General features: G+C 30.0%; 1 protein-coding gene across 3 annotated transcripts in view; it reads right to left on the bottom strand.

The window, feature by feature from the left end:
* The window catches only part of Nox (NADPH oxidase), a 36381-nt gene that overhangs the window by 13423 nt on the left and 7291 nt on the right, over positions 1-15667 (bottom strand). For 2 of the 3 annotated variants that reach the window (XM_016069601.4, XM_016069600.4), the window contains exons 2-8: positions 12465-12547; positions 11617-11737; positions 10341-10491; positions 7986-8196; positions 4361-4578; positions 2753-2941; positions 772-962 (exon numbers count right to left, since the gene is read on the bottom strand). In XM_016069601.4, coding sequence (XP_015925087.2) covers positions 772-962; positions 2753-2941; positions 4361-4578; positions 7986-8196; positions 10341-10491; positions 11617-11737; positions 12465-12496 — 1113 coding nt within the window. In that variant the 5' untranslated portion in view covers positions 12497-12547. The remainder of the gene's footprint in view (positions 1-771; positions 963-2752; positions 2942-4360; positions 4579-7985; positions 8197-10340; positions 10492-11616; positions 11738-12464; positions 12548-15667) is intronic. The other variant, XM_087153719.1, reaches the window with a different exon arrangement.

The following is a 15667-nucleotide window of genomic DNA, read 5'->3' as shown; positions in this document are numbered from 1 at the left end:
TTCAATTGACTTCCGCTTGATCCCTTAATTTAGCACTAAAAATGCACAAGAAGTAATGCTTCACTTAATCATATTTTTTCCACATAAACCTTTTTTACTTCTATATCATTAGCATAAATATTTTATCGGAAATAACGTCTCGCTTTAAAATTGTACATTGCATAAAGGACGTTTAATTTCTTCCAAAAATGGGGGAAGCGTTGTTGTTGTAGTTCATTTACGTCGCACTAGAGCAGCACAATGGGCTATTGGCGATGATCTGGGAAACATCCCTGAGGATGATCCGAAGACATGCCATCACAATTTTGATCCTCTGCATAGGGGATGGCACCCCCGCTTCGGTTGCCCGACGACCTGCACGCGAAGTCGTACACTTTACGGAAGAACAGTTTAACGAGAACCAATACAGCACACCCTCGGTCCCTACGCAGACTGATCCAAGTGGTCACCCACCCGCACACTGACCGCAGCCAGTGATGCTTGACTCCGGTGATCTGCTGGGAACCGTGTCTTAACGATCAGTCCACGGCGGGACTGGGGAAGGGTACTGCTGACTGTAGGGAATTTTTTTGAACTTCATTTATAAGGACAAGTTTTCTATTAAAAAAACCTTGCGTATTAGTTTTTCTTTTTACAAATTTCATTTTAATAGATTCTTAGTTTATTTCAAAAATTTATATTTGTCCTTGATTTTAGGTGATTACGTATTGAGGAATTAGTGATTGCACGTAAAAGATATCGTATTAAATGTTTATAAAAAGACTAAATTACTTCAAATTTTCCATTTCGACGAACAAAAGGCATGGAGGATATAAACATGATTATCAAAATAAGTATCAGAATCCACCCAGTTATACACGCTGCACCCCCGATCCAACCAATATTCAGGTGGGTGGAGGTGAGGAATTGTAGAAAGGGAATACTTTCTTCGTCCTTACTTTCACTTTGTACAGACATGTTATCTGAAAAAAAAAAGAAAAGAATTTAGTCATCTGCCAAAACTATTAATTGCTGAAAAATCATTCTTTATTCGGAAATGCTATATATTTCCTAAATGCTATACATTTATTAAATTTGATGGCGACTTACTCTTAAATAATATCTACAATCAATAAACACGAGAACATTTCAAAGCCCTACAGGTGAATAAGAGCATTGTAATTTCTAAAAACAGATGTCTCAATGAACACATTCTCATCGATATGTGTAACATGTGAATAGGAAAAATGAATTCGATAATCTCAAGAAGCTAAAGCAGTAAGTTATTGCGTGATTAAAAACTTCATTCGCTTTAAAGTATAAGTTCATGCTCAAAAATCGGTGCCCATTTTCAAGACTTGCCAAACGAAAAAGAAAAAAATTGATTTGAAATGTAAAACGCAAAGTTTTAACGAAAAATGGATAAATAATAGCGATAAAGAAAAGTAGAAAAAAATCACAGTAGCTGAGAGAAAAAAAGATTAAAAACACGGAACAAGAAAGCTCAAAGAAGCCGAGGAGGGGAAATTAGGTTAAAATGTATTTCCAAGCCCTATGGAGTGTTGGGGAGGAACTTATGTTATTACTAAAAAGTCAGTATTAAAAGATAATGATATCGAATTAAATGTTAATTGAAGAGGGAAATGCATCAAAGTTTCCATTTCGGCGATAGTGAATATCGCCTGAGCCTGGCAAAATCTTAAAAAGGGGCTCTTGAAACATGTTGACTGCTACTTTCATTATGTGTATTTTTTGAAGTGAGTGAAGTTTTTAATCAAGTAAAGAATAATAAATGCTTAATATTTTCGAAACCCTTCAAAACGCTTCAATTCTATAATCAAAAACCTTTGGAAGGAATTTTAGGAACTACAAAGCAGGAATTTCAATTTATTTAACAATTAACTGCCATAAATTGTTAGAAAAAATGTTAAAAAAATATTTTTGTAATGTAAGTTTCAATTTAAGCCGTTTATATTAAGTAAATAGAAAAAAACGAATTGATTTTGTTTTTAAATTTATGCTTGTATAAAAGAAGGCGTGCTAAATAATTTGTCTAAATACAGAATTTATGAAAAACAGATTTTTTGAGGCATTACAAAAGTTTATTTTTTGATTTATAGAGAGATTTGTAACACGCTCCGCAAAGTAAAAATTTATCTGATTATTTTTAGTATACTTATTATTTATTTTATTTCTCTATAATAAATTGTGTTTTCAAGAAAATTTATTTTGTCACATTGATTCCAAGGAAACTATCAACCCTATTTTTCTGAAACTTATTTTGATGAAACCTATTTTTATGATTTTAACTTTTGAACCTTCTTTTTTGATGACTTTCTAATTTTGAAATTGTTTCAAAAGCTTTAAAATGTAACTTTCTTGTAAACAAAGGGAAGCTTTAAAGCTTATAAATTCAAAAATGTAATCAAGAAATCTTATGCTACATTATGGAGAATTTTATCACCATTAATTTTATGGGAAAAAAAGGAAGTTATTCAAACAATTTCGATGGGACAAGGTTGAAGAAATGATAGCATAATTCAGTATTTGTCGCTGTATTTCAATCAAAAATTTGAATTTTTTTAAATAATCTAATCACAATTTACTTTCACAATTTATCACAAAAACAAAAAAAAGGAAAACATAGATTTATTAAACGCATAAGTTGGTACTCCAACTATGCTATGCAACCATTTCTGCGGAAAAATTAAATACGTAGAAAACTTTCAATAAATATTCATTAACAAACTAACATACGAAAACAAGTACTTACAAAAATTAATGACATGCATTACTGTGTGTAAGACACTGTAAAATACGATGACGCAGCCTGTTAGTTTATGGTAGTAGAGATGTTGATCGATAGGAAAATATTCGGAAAACCCATGCGCTCGCAACCATGTGAGCGTTTGCCGTAGAATCAAAAAGACGATGAAAGCACAGTTGAAATTGAGACATTGTCCTGGAAATAGAAATCGATATCGCAGAAATGTTAGAAATTACTAAGTCTTAGTAATTTAAAAATGAAAAGCATGAACAAGGGGAGTTTAATCCTTCCATATCATTATATTTTAATTGATTACAAGAACAAGTTGAGACTATTATTTTTTTACAACATGTTTGTGTTGCAGTTCAACAAGCACATGTAAAAGAACAAAAAAGTAGAGCTAACAAAGATGGGTGATCATTAATAACTACCTTTATTTCACGTGATGAGCGGGACAAATCAGATAGAATCATCCGTTATACAGTTTAAGATTTTTTATAGATAAAAATTCTATTATTTTTGGCTGTTAACTTTTAATTTCTTTTAATGCCAAGACGCTACTAACTTTTAATGTCAAGATATTCCAGTTATAGACATATCATTACAAATTACATATTTATATATTTGAAATATTGCACTAAAAAAATATCTTAAATTTACGAAAAAAAAAATCAGCTGGTGTGGCGGCATAAAACCGTTTATTTCACAGGAAATTACTGTTAATTGAAAACGAACAACTGTTTTTCAAGCAATTAAGTACTGTTATTTTAGCATACAAACTTCGTTAATTTAACAAACAATTTAAAAATAACTTATTTTAACAAAAAACTATAAAATAACTTAGCATTAAGAATGGTGAGAGCCACGAGCAAAATTCATAGGACCAATCATCACAGGGATTCGAGCCTTGGTTGCCTGATTGGAAAGTGAGTGTTCTGTCATCTGAAAGCTCTAACTTTCTTAATGAATGCAATTCGTAAACTGTTTTTATCTTAAAAGTCTTATAGAAATTATATTTCAATGTAAAATCATTGAAAACTATAGTGACCTGCTTTTATGAAATAGTCTGGCAACTTAACTTACCACAAAATTAAATCTAAAGAAACAATCTGGTAGAGTATCATTTTGACAATTAAGTCGATTCGCAGGCGATTATGTGATGCTCAAGAAACCATAAAATAATAGCTGAAAATTAAGAGCAAGTATAGAAAATAATCTTAAAACGATTGGAAAAAAATGTAAAGCTATCGAACGGTAAACAAAATTAAATGGCAAAAACTAGAATTTGAATTGACGGTTTTAATTAATATATAATTACGTTTAAGAAAGAGAAGAACAGTTATCTACCGAACAGCTTTAAACCGTCAAAGACGCAGAAAAAATCGTAACCCCCCTATTATTTAACATTTGGCGGATAACAGTTAAAAACCAAAGAATATGCATTTTTCTTTAAAGCAGTCGTTTATGTGGAAAATATGCTCCGCAAAGAATAAAATACTCACCGATGATGTACTTTCTTTATAATAATGTGACTAACAGTGAATTTGTGAATTTTTTTAAGTAATCACTTTGAAATTAAACTCACTGATGGAATTTCGAGTCACTTCAACTTACCACAGGCTCTAGCGAGTATGACGTATATATTTGTGTCCCAGTAGTGACAAGCTCTTGAAGTAAACAAAGTGACATTGAGAAGGAAGAACATGAGTAGGAAAGTTACACTTGTCAAGTTGTTTCTGATGTGCAGCCATTTTATTCGTCTCGGAAAGCAAGAACATGAAAAAGACTGCTTTTCTTTTGGTTTCATTGGTGGCAGAAACCATCTTTCAATACTGAAAAATCAAAGAATATCAATCGCATATTAAATAGTGTGTAATATCAAAGAAATGTAAAAAAAAACATGAAATCATATATCATGGCAAAATGGGAAATTTGCAAAAAATATGATAATTTTAACATTAAATATAAAAATCTTATACGTTAACATGCTAAATTTATTAAAAAGGATTATATTAAAATTAAATGTAGAGTTTTATGACACTAAGTTTAAGGAAAATATTGAGCTAAGTTATAGAAAATATATGTGGGTGTGTGTGGGGGGGGGGGAGTTATTGACTATGCCAACCTTCATCTATCAAAAGGTACCTCGTGATTGAATCAATTTAGCATGGCTTATATACCAATGAATTGATGTTTAATTTTCGTAGTGGTAGTTACGGTACAATACTCCCTCACTAGAATTTTATCGGCGATAGAATTCGATGAATTGATAACACTAGTTGCGGTATTTGTGAAAGTTCGGGAGAGCGCTGTTGAGTGCTGAATGTGAGAGGAGTATTAACATCACGTCGTAGCATTTGTTGTTGCATTCTGCAGTCACAAGTCAATTGTTCAATGTGGATTATCCATCGAAGTAGGCGTTACCATCAAGTTATTTTGCGAAGTGGGCGCTACTGCGCGTTCAAATCACGTCCGGAGGTCACCAATGTGGGGGTTCACCTTCACATACCCTCCAACTTATGAAGATTTTGAAAATAATTCTTTCTAGTGGTAGCGAACCAAAGTAGAAATTTTTAAAGCTAATGGATCTCTGATAAAACTTTTATCAGAATTTAAGAATCTAGCCATATGGTCTGCACTTTTATAAGTAATAGTGGACAAGTTACGCTAAAATTAATTTTTTTTTAAATATTAAGACATTAATTTTGCTACCGTCTGAAAAGAAGAATTCTGAAACTACGGAAATTTCGTAGCAGTTGGAGGGTATGCCTTCATCTATCAAAAGGTGCTTCGTGATTGAATCAAGTCAGCATGTCTTATATACCAGTGAATTGATGTTTAATTTTGGTATTGGTAGTTACGCTACATACATCTAAATGGGGAAATTACTATAGAAATGTAACGAATCTCTAATTAAGTAGGTGGGAATGTTTATAATTGACAAGGCGTCTTAAAATATAAATTAAGGACAGCCATAACGGAACAGAGTGAATTATAGTTTTTAAAAGGTTCAAACTTCAGCACAAAAGATTTATGGTAATTCAATATAACCGGGGGTTTACAGAACTAGGGGAATATTCATGTAACCAGCGGTTTAAATCCAGAGCTCATAATCATTACGGACCCTGACTACTACTATTTTCGTAAGCTTGAAACGTTTTTCTAAAACATACTAGCTTATTATGTGGAGGAATTTTTTTTTTTTTACGATTTCATTTCACGAACTTTGAATCGTGAAAATCTATTCAGTTTTGGTATTTGTCTCCAAAGAATAAATGTCATATTTGAATATTATGCAGGCAAGTACTATAACTTTAAATTGCGATAATTGTCATTGCTTTAAATTCGTATCCAATACTTCGGACCACTACATAAATTTTTAGATAATATTAAAAATAAAATTAGCTGTATTGTGTGCTTTCACAAAAGAAAAAAGCTATTGCACTATTCTCTTATTCAAAACTTGCTGGCAAGAAATGTTGATCTCAGAATTTCACTATAAATGACCAGTTTAGTAAAAAGAAAATAGGTTGATTAAAAGAGTAGAAACTGAAACGAGGAAATGTCATTAGGGATACTTGACAGCGTGATTTCCACATTTGCATAAAGGAAAAGAACAGAAAAAGCTTTGTAATTTCATTATTTTTTATAGTTGTCTAAGTGAAAGTTTAAATTAGTGTAGTAATTATCTAATTATAACGGACGCGATTCCCATTCAAACGGAAATGGCTACGGAAATTCAATAAAGTTCAATTAAAATTTTAATGTTGTCTGTAGATTACGATCTGAAGGAAATTAATGCATAGTAAGGTTGTAAAACGATGTTTTCATCAGATGGATAAAGATCATTGCTTCCTGTACATCTACGTATATGAAAATGAAATGTATTATCACAAAAGTTTAAAAAAGTAAGCAATTTATTGAAACTAACATGCATATAACAATTGTACTGTTATGTTATTTGGTGCTAACTGCAATTGTCTGAGCTGTATGAAACGCTAACAATACGCTTAACTTGGATGAGAAAGTCTAACGGTGTTATGTACCGACAGCAGAAAATGGGACTTTATTAGAGAGGGACTATTAACGTTTTTTTCATTATTGCAAAAATCAACATCTATAAAACATTAATTCGACCTTTTCTGGCATATGGGAGTAAATGCTGATCAAGAACCAAGTTACATGAAAATAAATTGACCTTTGAACGGAAAATCTTAAGAAAAATAGTTGGTGCAGTCTATGATAGTAATAATGAGATCTTTGTGTAACTTTGAAATTTACCAAAAGAGACAAGCAACCTGATATTGTTAAAGTCATAAAATGCAGTAGACTACAATGGTTTGGACATCTTTTCCGATGTGATAATACAAATACAGTAAAAAGCACCCTTTTACTAATCCGATGGGAAACAGGAAATGAGGAAGATCATCAATTAGGTGGCTTGACTGGATGTCTGACTTTCAAATAGTAAAGGAAACTGAAAGAGCTTTGCTGCGGATAGGACCAGGTGGCAAAGACTACTTGAGATGTCTTTGGCCTGTAATAGGCTGTAGTGCTTTGAAAGAAGAAAGGAAACCAAAAATTTAGGTTTGAATTTTAAAAACGCACCCCGATCTTATTACAATAATCCCGGACAATTTCCATTTACTGACATAATCGACTATATAATCAACTAATACTCCCCTTGCAGCAGGTCCACAGGTGCGGTGCAGCAATAATTCTGATAAATTGTCGCTACTAGACCGGGATAGCCTGGTCGGTGGGGTGCCGGGCCCATGTCTAAGAGTTCGTGGGTTCGTTCCCCGCCGGTCGAAGACTCCCCTTGTAGTAAATGGTTACTGCTGCACGTTAAATCTGTCGAGTCTCAAAGTCCTCCATGTTCCCGTAGCAAATCAATACCTCTGGGGGTACTGATCCAGTAGTTTCCTTGTCCTCCGGATTGGTTCAAAATTACAAGGCTATGGCGTTGAACATTAGTAGTCGTAAACCCAAAAATTGGGTCTGCTGTTCAACGGCGGTCATAAAATAAAATAATCCCGGACAACTAGGACTATATTGGTTTTACGAAAATTTTAATTTAATTTCTTTTTGTATTTTAATGATACGAGCATTGTTTTCAATACTTTATTACTTAGAATATAACATTTAAATAGTATAAACGTTATTATAATGTTCTTATTTTATGAGGAAAATAATTTTTATTCATGAAATGAATGTTAAAGTTGAAGGATATATTTGCCTCTGAGTTAAATTCTCCATGAAACCTGGATGCTTTTCTACTTGATTCTTGAATTCAGTGAATGTTATACTGCCACTTCCGTCAGCATCAGCATCTTCAAATAGCATACGTGTTAACTCATCAACTTCACATTCTTGAAACTTCAGGCCATTCTCTTTCATGCATTCACTTATAACATTTCGTAGCTCATTAAATTGAATTGTTCCATCGCCTTCAAATAAAAACAATAAGCATATTTATATTTCTAGCAAGCACTGCACTCATACATATGAGTCAGACTAGAGAAGAATTCCAATTTCGGTTTTTAATTCTGTTAGCATTGTTTAAATAAAATAGTAAATTTAATCTTCTTACAATATTATTTTAATATCTATATTTTTAAAATTTCTCATTTAAAAATAACGCTCATATCTAGATGGTATAATCTCCTAAGATCAGAGCTTTAAATAATGGCAAAAATATGACTTTTGATAAAAATATCTGACTTAGAAAGTAAACACATAAACAAGTTATAAAATTTTTAATAATTCAATTAAACCAATGAACTTTATTTTCGATAATTACATAAAAAAAGACAAATTTCAATTTTTAAACTTTTTTGTGATAATGTAGGATGTTTTTACAATATGTTTCTTCACCTTTTGGTCATGAAATAAAATAAACCTGGCTCAAATAATATATTTAATAATGCAATATAAAACTTTCCCAAAGTTTACTTGACTGAAAATTCCTAACTTTTCTGTAATTTTTCCATTGTAATTAGAAATTCTGACCACTTAAAATTCTTCCACAATTAATTCTTCAACGTAAAAATATCTAATTATATTGTTGCGTTGACAATGGCTTTGTAAAGCCATACAAACAAAAAAAAATGTTTAAAGAAATTTTTAATAATACCGAATGTTGTCCAATGCATTGGACACAGAATCTTAGACAAAAAAAAAAGGTCGCATCCGGTAGACGGTCAAGTATTTTATAGTAACGTTAAAATTAAAAAAAAATAAAAGAGTTTCACAATGTTTTTTATAATATTTAGATTAATTAATATACATAAACTAGTGCTAAGTAAAACTATTTCAACGATATTTCAGTCACACAAAGGCGCTTATCATAAATAAGTGCTTATAAATGTTAATAATCATGAAATAATAATCATAATAAATATATCATCATAATAAAATTACAATAGAATAATCGTAAATATACGTTAAAATAATCATAAATAAACGTTAGCAAAATATATAAATTTATATTAATTAGAATCACCTCATTAATTGAGTTTGACTAAAATATTCTATGCATTAGAATTCACCCTAATCACTTTGATAGTCTTAAAAGTTAAAAAAAAAAATGCAAATTTAAAAATTAGTTTTCTGTAATTTGAAATTTTTCTCGATAAGTTAAACATAACACTATTTTTTGAATAATCTTAAATAAAACTTATTATCTAGAACCTTATATCGCATCCTTTAAAATGATGTAAAAATGTTTATACCATACGATTCAAAATTCTTTCTTCTAATATTAAATAAAGAAATAAGAAATAAATATTTACTAAAAGTTATATTTTTTATGGAATCATCTTTGGATAAACGAATTTTAAAGTTGTAAGCAAAAAGTTTTCAATTAGCAAAGACATTTATCTAGATATGCGAAATAAGCAAAAAATAGAATTAACGTTAATGGGTCCAAATTATATAGAATGCTTCATTTTAGTGAATGAATACGTGACGGGCTTGGTTCACTCGAAATAGAAGGGGAAGAACAGTTGTTAACGAAAACAAATGACACCTTTCGACAACCAATCAGGATCGAGATACCCTCACTACGTCACTTGCAGGTATCCCTTAACATTTACCCTGCAAAAAGTTTTAAAATGTTATGAGATGCATTTTACTAAGATTGCAGGAAGCTCATTTTGATGCAACTAATAAATTGTAAAAAATAAACTGCAGGTATCCCTTTACATTTACCCTGCAAAAAGTTTTAAAATGTTATGAGATGCATTTTACTAAGATTGCAGGAAGCTCATTTTGATGCAACTAATAAATTGTAAAAAATAACAAGTGTATTTAAAAATTAAGCAAGAAAGTAATGCTTTTTTCTTAATTTAAAGTTAACCATAAAATCTATTAAATATTGTTAAATTTTTCCAAAATTATTTGGGGCAATAAGCTCTCAAATTTTATGATACCTTCGAAAATTGAAAATAAAACAAAGCAAAAAGAAAACAAAATCTCGAAATATTCTTCGGAAAAATTTTGAAATAATAAATCTTAAACAATTTATTAAAAAGTGCTTTGAAAAAAGCTTCATGTTATTTTTAATTTAAACGTTTTCAAAAATTTTACTTACCATTAATGTCATAAACTTGAAACAGATAATGAAGTTTTTCTGATGGCGTTTGATTGGCAAAAGATTTTATAACACTCATGAATTCCTCGAGTGATACAGTTCCAGATTTGTCGGCATCAAAGATATGGAAGATGCGCTTTACAAAAAACACCTGTTAAAAAAAGAATTTTTTCTAAACAAATAGGTATTTTTTATTATATTACAGTAATTTTCGGTAGATGCAGCCGCATAATCAATTAGAATTGGATCCAAATAATATAAGTCTGAATCAAAGTACAGTAAAATAAATTTTCTATGGGAAAAAAATTAATCATACAAAAATATTACGATTCGCATTTGGAGAATTCGCAAATACTTTCGAGAATTGGCAAATGCTTTTGATATTTGGTTAATTTATTTGCTATTAATTTGAAATCCTTAGATCGGGTCTTTTTCCCTCTGTGTGTCACTTGGTATTTTGAAATTTATTTTAATAAAATTTATTTTATTAAAATATAATTTATTTAATAAACAAAAAAAATTTTTTTTTCTTCCCCATTTTGTAGTAAGTCTACTTTTCGTACTTTATAGACTTCTTAAGTCTAGTTTTGTGTTTTTCCTCACCCGTTAAACGGAAAATTATTGCAAATTTTGTTTTTAGAGGGTATTAACATTGCATAGATTACGAGTTTATCATATTGCATCTAAAATATCAATATAATTAAAAATGATTAACCATGACTAAAATTTTGAAACTGCCTCCATTGGAATAAAGTTTTCAGTCATAAGGATTAGTTAACATTCAGTTTAATGTTACAATAAATAAGTTTTCATTATTGATTTTTGTTGAACAATTTCAATTTATATATTAAATAAGTAAATTTCTTCCCGATTTTTGGGACATTTTTTTTCTATAATCTGTTTACAAAAATAATTTGTCAAATCATATTTTTTTAGTAACTATAAAATTTATGAGATTTATAAAATTTATAAAATTTATGTTATAAAATGAGGAGTTTTGGCTCAAGAACAAAGAGCTGCAATAATGCACGAAATTGGACTGAAAAATGAGGACGCCTTTAAGGAGGACTCTTTTGAAGGAAAACGCTTGTAGAGAGTATTTATACTTTTATATATATATTATAACTTAATATTATACTTTTTTATTATACCTTCATTAAACTTTTACTTTTATTTATGATTATACTTTTTAAAATTTTGTTTTCTTTTAAGCCTATACATCTCAGGACAAAAGCTATGTTAATTAGGATTCTAAAATGGATAAAAAAATACTTACGTTTTTTGACTGCACTATATTTTTAAAACTCTCAAAATCAACTTCTTTATTGTTACCAACGGCATTATTGAAGATTTCTTCCAAGTATCTCAAGTTTTCCGGCGTAAGTCCCTCAGAAGGCCTGATGTGCAATAAATAAAAAATCTTTAAGACATTTGTAATTTTAATTTAGACACAAAAATTTATATTTAGATCTCTTTTTTTCATAGTTTATTAGTTTTTCAGGTCCTCAAAATGATCAGTTCAACAATACAAAATCTTAAATTTGGTATTAACCCCTAACAGACCGATGAATGGCATATAAGTGGTTTGCAACTTTAACGTTCCAGGTTCAATATCACGTAAATAACGGCAAAAATAATTTTAGTTTTCCCCCTCATCGTTATCATATTTATAATTAATTTAACTATAGTTAACTACATAGCTATGGATAACAATATAATTAATTATTATAATTAATTATTATAATTATGTCTGTTGGGAGGTTTACTTGAAATACTTACTGAGAGCTAAGGGTTAATATACTACTTCAAGTTGTTTAAATATAAATTATAAATGCGGTTATTAGCTGTTTGCTGTTAAAGTATAAATTACTGTCAATAATCGATTAAATAAATATTTCATAATTGCTTACAGACTTAAAAAATGAACACTATAAAATTAAAAACACAATAAATTAAATAACAAAAATATTTTAGTAAGATCTTTGAATGTATACTTACAATACCTTGAGGATCTATAGGGTAATTCATTATTCTTAAAATGCATTATTAATTAAAAAAATTAATAACTTGTTAGAACTGTAGATTAACAGAATTTTAAAGTAAAGATACGTCTACAATACTCACTTTGTTTTCTCAAGGTTTGCAATCAATTCCATGTTCAAAATATATTTTTAAAATTCTGGTAAAAAGTTTAAATTTGAGGCTACCTGTAAATGAAAGATTTTAAGACATAAGTATTAAACTATAAATGAATAAACAATTTAAGGCATAATCATGTTCTGTTTAAGAAATCAAGAAATTTTATTTTGCTGGATTTATGTAAACCAAGTACAATTTCACTTGAATTATTGTATTACTCAAAACAGTAAATCCATTTTTTTCAAATTATGTAATTTATGGCTCATTTCTTATGAATATACCATTGAAAATATGAACATTTTATTAGTTAAGTGTTGTTCTGCTGTATGATAACCCAATTGTGCAAAATCATCTTTCTAGATTGCACAGCTGCTAGTTAATAATGATCATAAGGAAAAAACTGAGTGGCAGCTAAAGTTATGCTATATATAAATCTTTGTTTTTAAAGTTTAAAAAATTGATTTACCTGGCATGAAAAATAAAATCTATTTAGAAATTATGCTTTTATGAAGGAACAACACATTAGAAGCCTGTTAAAAAGGATTTTTAGTGAATTTTGAACGATTGTGATACACTTGATTTTTTTTTTTAATCTTATTGTCCATATTTTAATTTGTATTTTTATCATGTTACAAAATACAATTTAAAAAACAAGCGCTTATGTAAAATATTGCTTACAACCTACTTTTGAATTATCTAAAACTTGCTGTACTCAATAAGTTAAAAAAATTGTTCAAATTTCATTCTGTTTCAACCTTTTTAAATTGCATTGATGTACTTTCGTTGCACGTGGGAGTTTTAGAAATAATTATTTTTTACAGTTCAGCGATGTTTTGAAAAAAATCAATAAATGACATAAAATAAGTTGCATTTTCCTGGATTAAGTATTAATAACCTGGATAAAGTACAAACTATCCTCAATATAGGACTTTTTGGATGGAACTAACCCACATTTCCGTTACACGGGGAAGAAAACCAGGAAAACCCCCCGTGATTAGCGAGACGGTAACGAAATCTAACTCATGGTCCGCCTTCCCCTGAGGATATTTTACGTTATCACTGTGGTTGTTACGAGATGGGAGTAGAATTCATATCAACCAGCCACCTCTGGGATTCAAACCTCATCTGGAGGTGAACGCTCTATCTCCTAAGCTACTACTGTTTCGAACAATGAGTTACACCAATTTATGCAGAAGAAATATGTTTTCTACAAGACAAACTTTTTACCACTGTTAAGAAAAAAATTCTCGTTCGTCAAGAAAAAAATTTTGATAAGATTATTTAAATTTTCCTGAAGAAACGAGCTTAAAGAAAATGTTATTTATTTACGCCTGTAATTTTAAAGACAGATTTCGTGGAATGGTCTGACCATTCCACAAAAGCTCATTTACCTGAATTGCCTGAAATATGCCTACTAAATTTTATTAGATGCATTTGAAGCATTAATTATAGATCAAATAATCTGAAATGGGTGATTCTCTGAGGGGTCCGAATTCCTTCAAAATTATTCTGTTCCTTCACAAGTATTAGAAAGTACTACTATTTCTATTTGTAGGTACGTGGTACTTTGGAACTGTATTTACGTGGCTCTGGACGTACTGAATGGGCTGTTGGTGACTGTCCGGGAAACATTCCAAGGGATCATACTGAGACAATATGCATATGTCAGATCTTGTTTAACAGGGATGTTTACTCTAATTATCCACCCACAGATCTTAATTTTGATCTCAACTTGAGAGCGATGATTTTCCGATCTAGTACCCCCAGAGGTATTCGTTATGGAAACTTGGAGGACTTTGTGATCCAGATTGATTTAGCTCACACCAGTCACCATTTTGAACACGGGAATTCTTCTCCAGGTAGGATTCGAACTCACTACCTCTCGGACATGGCAGCACCGCCCTACCAGCAAGACTTGCTCGGCCCTAAAAATTATTATAGTGGTTAAAAATTTATTTCATATTTCTAGGAAGTTAGCATGCAACGTTTCCGATTATCCTTATTTGTTCGATAACTCAAACACATACAAAGAGTTATTTATGGCTGAGGTGAAAATTTGCAGCGTTTACATGGTTGCTGAACCAGGTGAATTTTCTCTGCTTTGTTGAAAAGTTAACTAATACTATTACAATGTTGTGAAACCACCGGTACCCTGGATACAGTACTGAGTGTTTGACAAATATTAAAATGGCGGAATACCAAAAGAAACTCAAAGAAAAAGCTAAAAGACTGTGCTTTTATTTCACTTAGATTAATGTTTTCCAACATTTTCATACTTTACGGACAATCCTTTTCTTGTTTCGAAAGCTTTCAATTGGAAAACATTTCTAACGGAAATAATCAGATTTCACTCCGGAACATGCGATTTCACTTTAATAATTGCAATGGGAAAGGCTAATTTAGGCTCATAATTATCCGTTATCCCGATTACTGGTAATCAATGAAATCAATTATTTCAATGAAATTGTAGACCACTATTAACTGAAACTATGAACTATTTGGAGATTCTATACGGCAAATGGAAAGTATTAGTTAATGTATTTTCATTTTAATATTTAACTTAAGACTGCGAAAGTTAATTAAATTTTTTTTGCTTGTCTGATTGTTCTGTTTATATAAAAAAAGTAATTTGAAAATTATGTTTAGAAGTATGTTAAAATATGTTAGAAGTATTTGAAAAGTATGTTAGGGATCGCAATTTAAAATTTGAGCAAAAAGTATTTTGTTAGATTTGAGAAATCACTTTGAGGAACATGGAACAAAACTAGTTTGATTGCCACATGAAATTTGAAGGCCTTTCCAATCTTTCCAATTTTGAGTTGTAGAAATATTTTCAGGAGTCTGTGTCAAAATTGTTTTTGATTCAGACTTCGATTTGCTAAACTTTTTTTTTTATCGCTTTAGATAAAAAAAATAAGATAAAAGATTTTGTGATATAATGGAATTATGATATAATGGTAATATAATATTGATGAAATGGATATTATGACAATTATTTCAATTATTACTTATCACAAACTTAATTTATCACATTTCTGAACCTATGAATTATTGCTTGAATGCTTGATTTGAAATAATTATTATATTAAAAATATGCTATTAATAAATTCTTTTTATTTATAAGTCCCGAACGCAAATTTACCTAAGAAGAAAATTTACATAAATAGATTTGCAAACTTAGAGTTTCA

The sequence above is a fragment of the Parasteatoda tepidariorum genome, chromosome 10 (assembly GCF_982258835.1).
Source record: "Parasteatoda tepidariorum strain Cologne lab strain chromosome 10, Ptep-v5.0, whole genome shotgun sequence".
NCBI lineage: Eukaryota > Metazoa > Arthropoda > Arachnida > Araneae > Theridiidae > Parasteatoda > Parasteatoda tepidariorum.
This window is presented reverse-complemented; position numbering and strand designations above follow the sequence as displayed.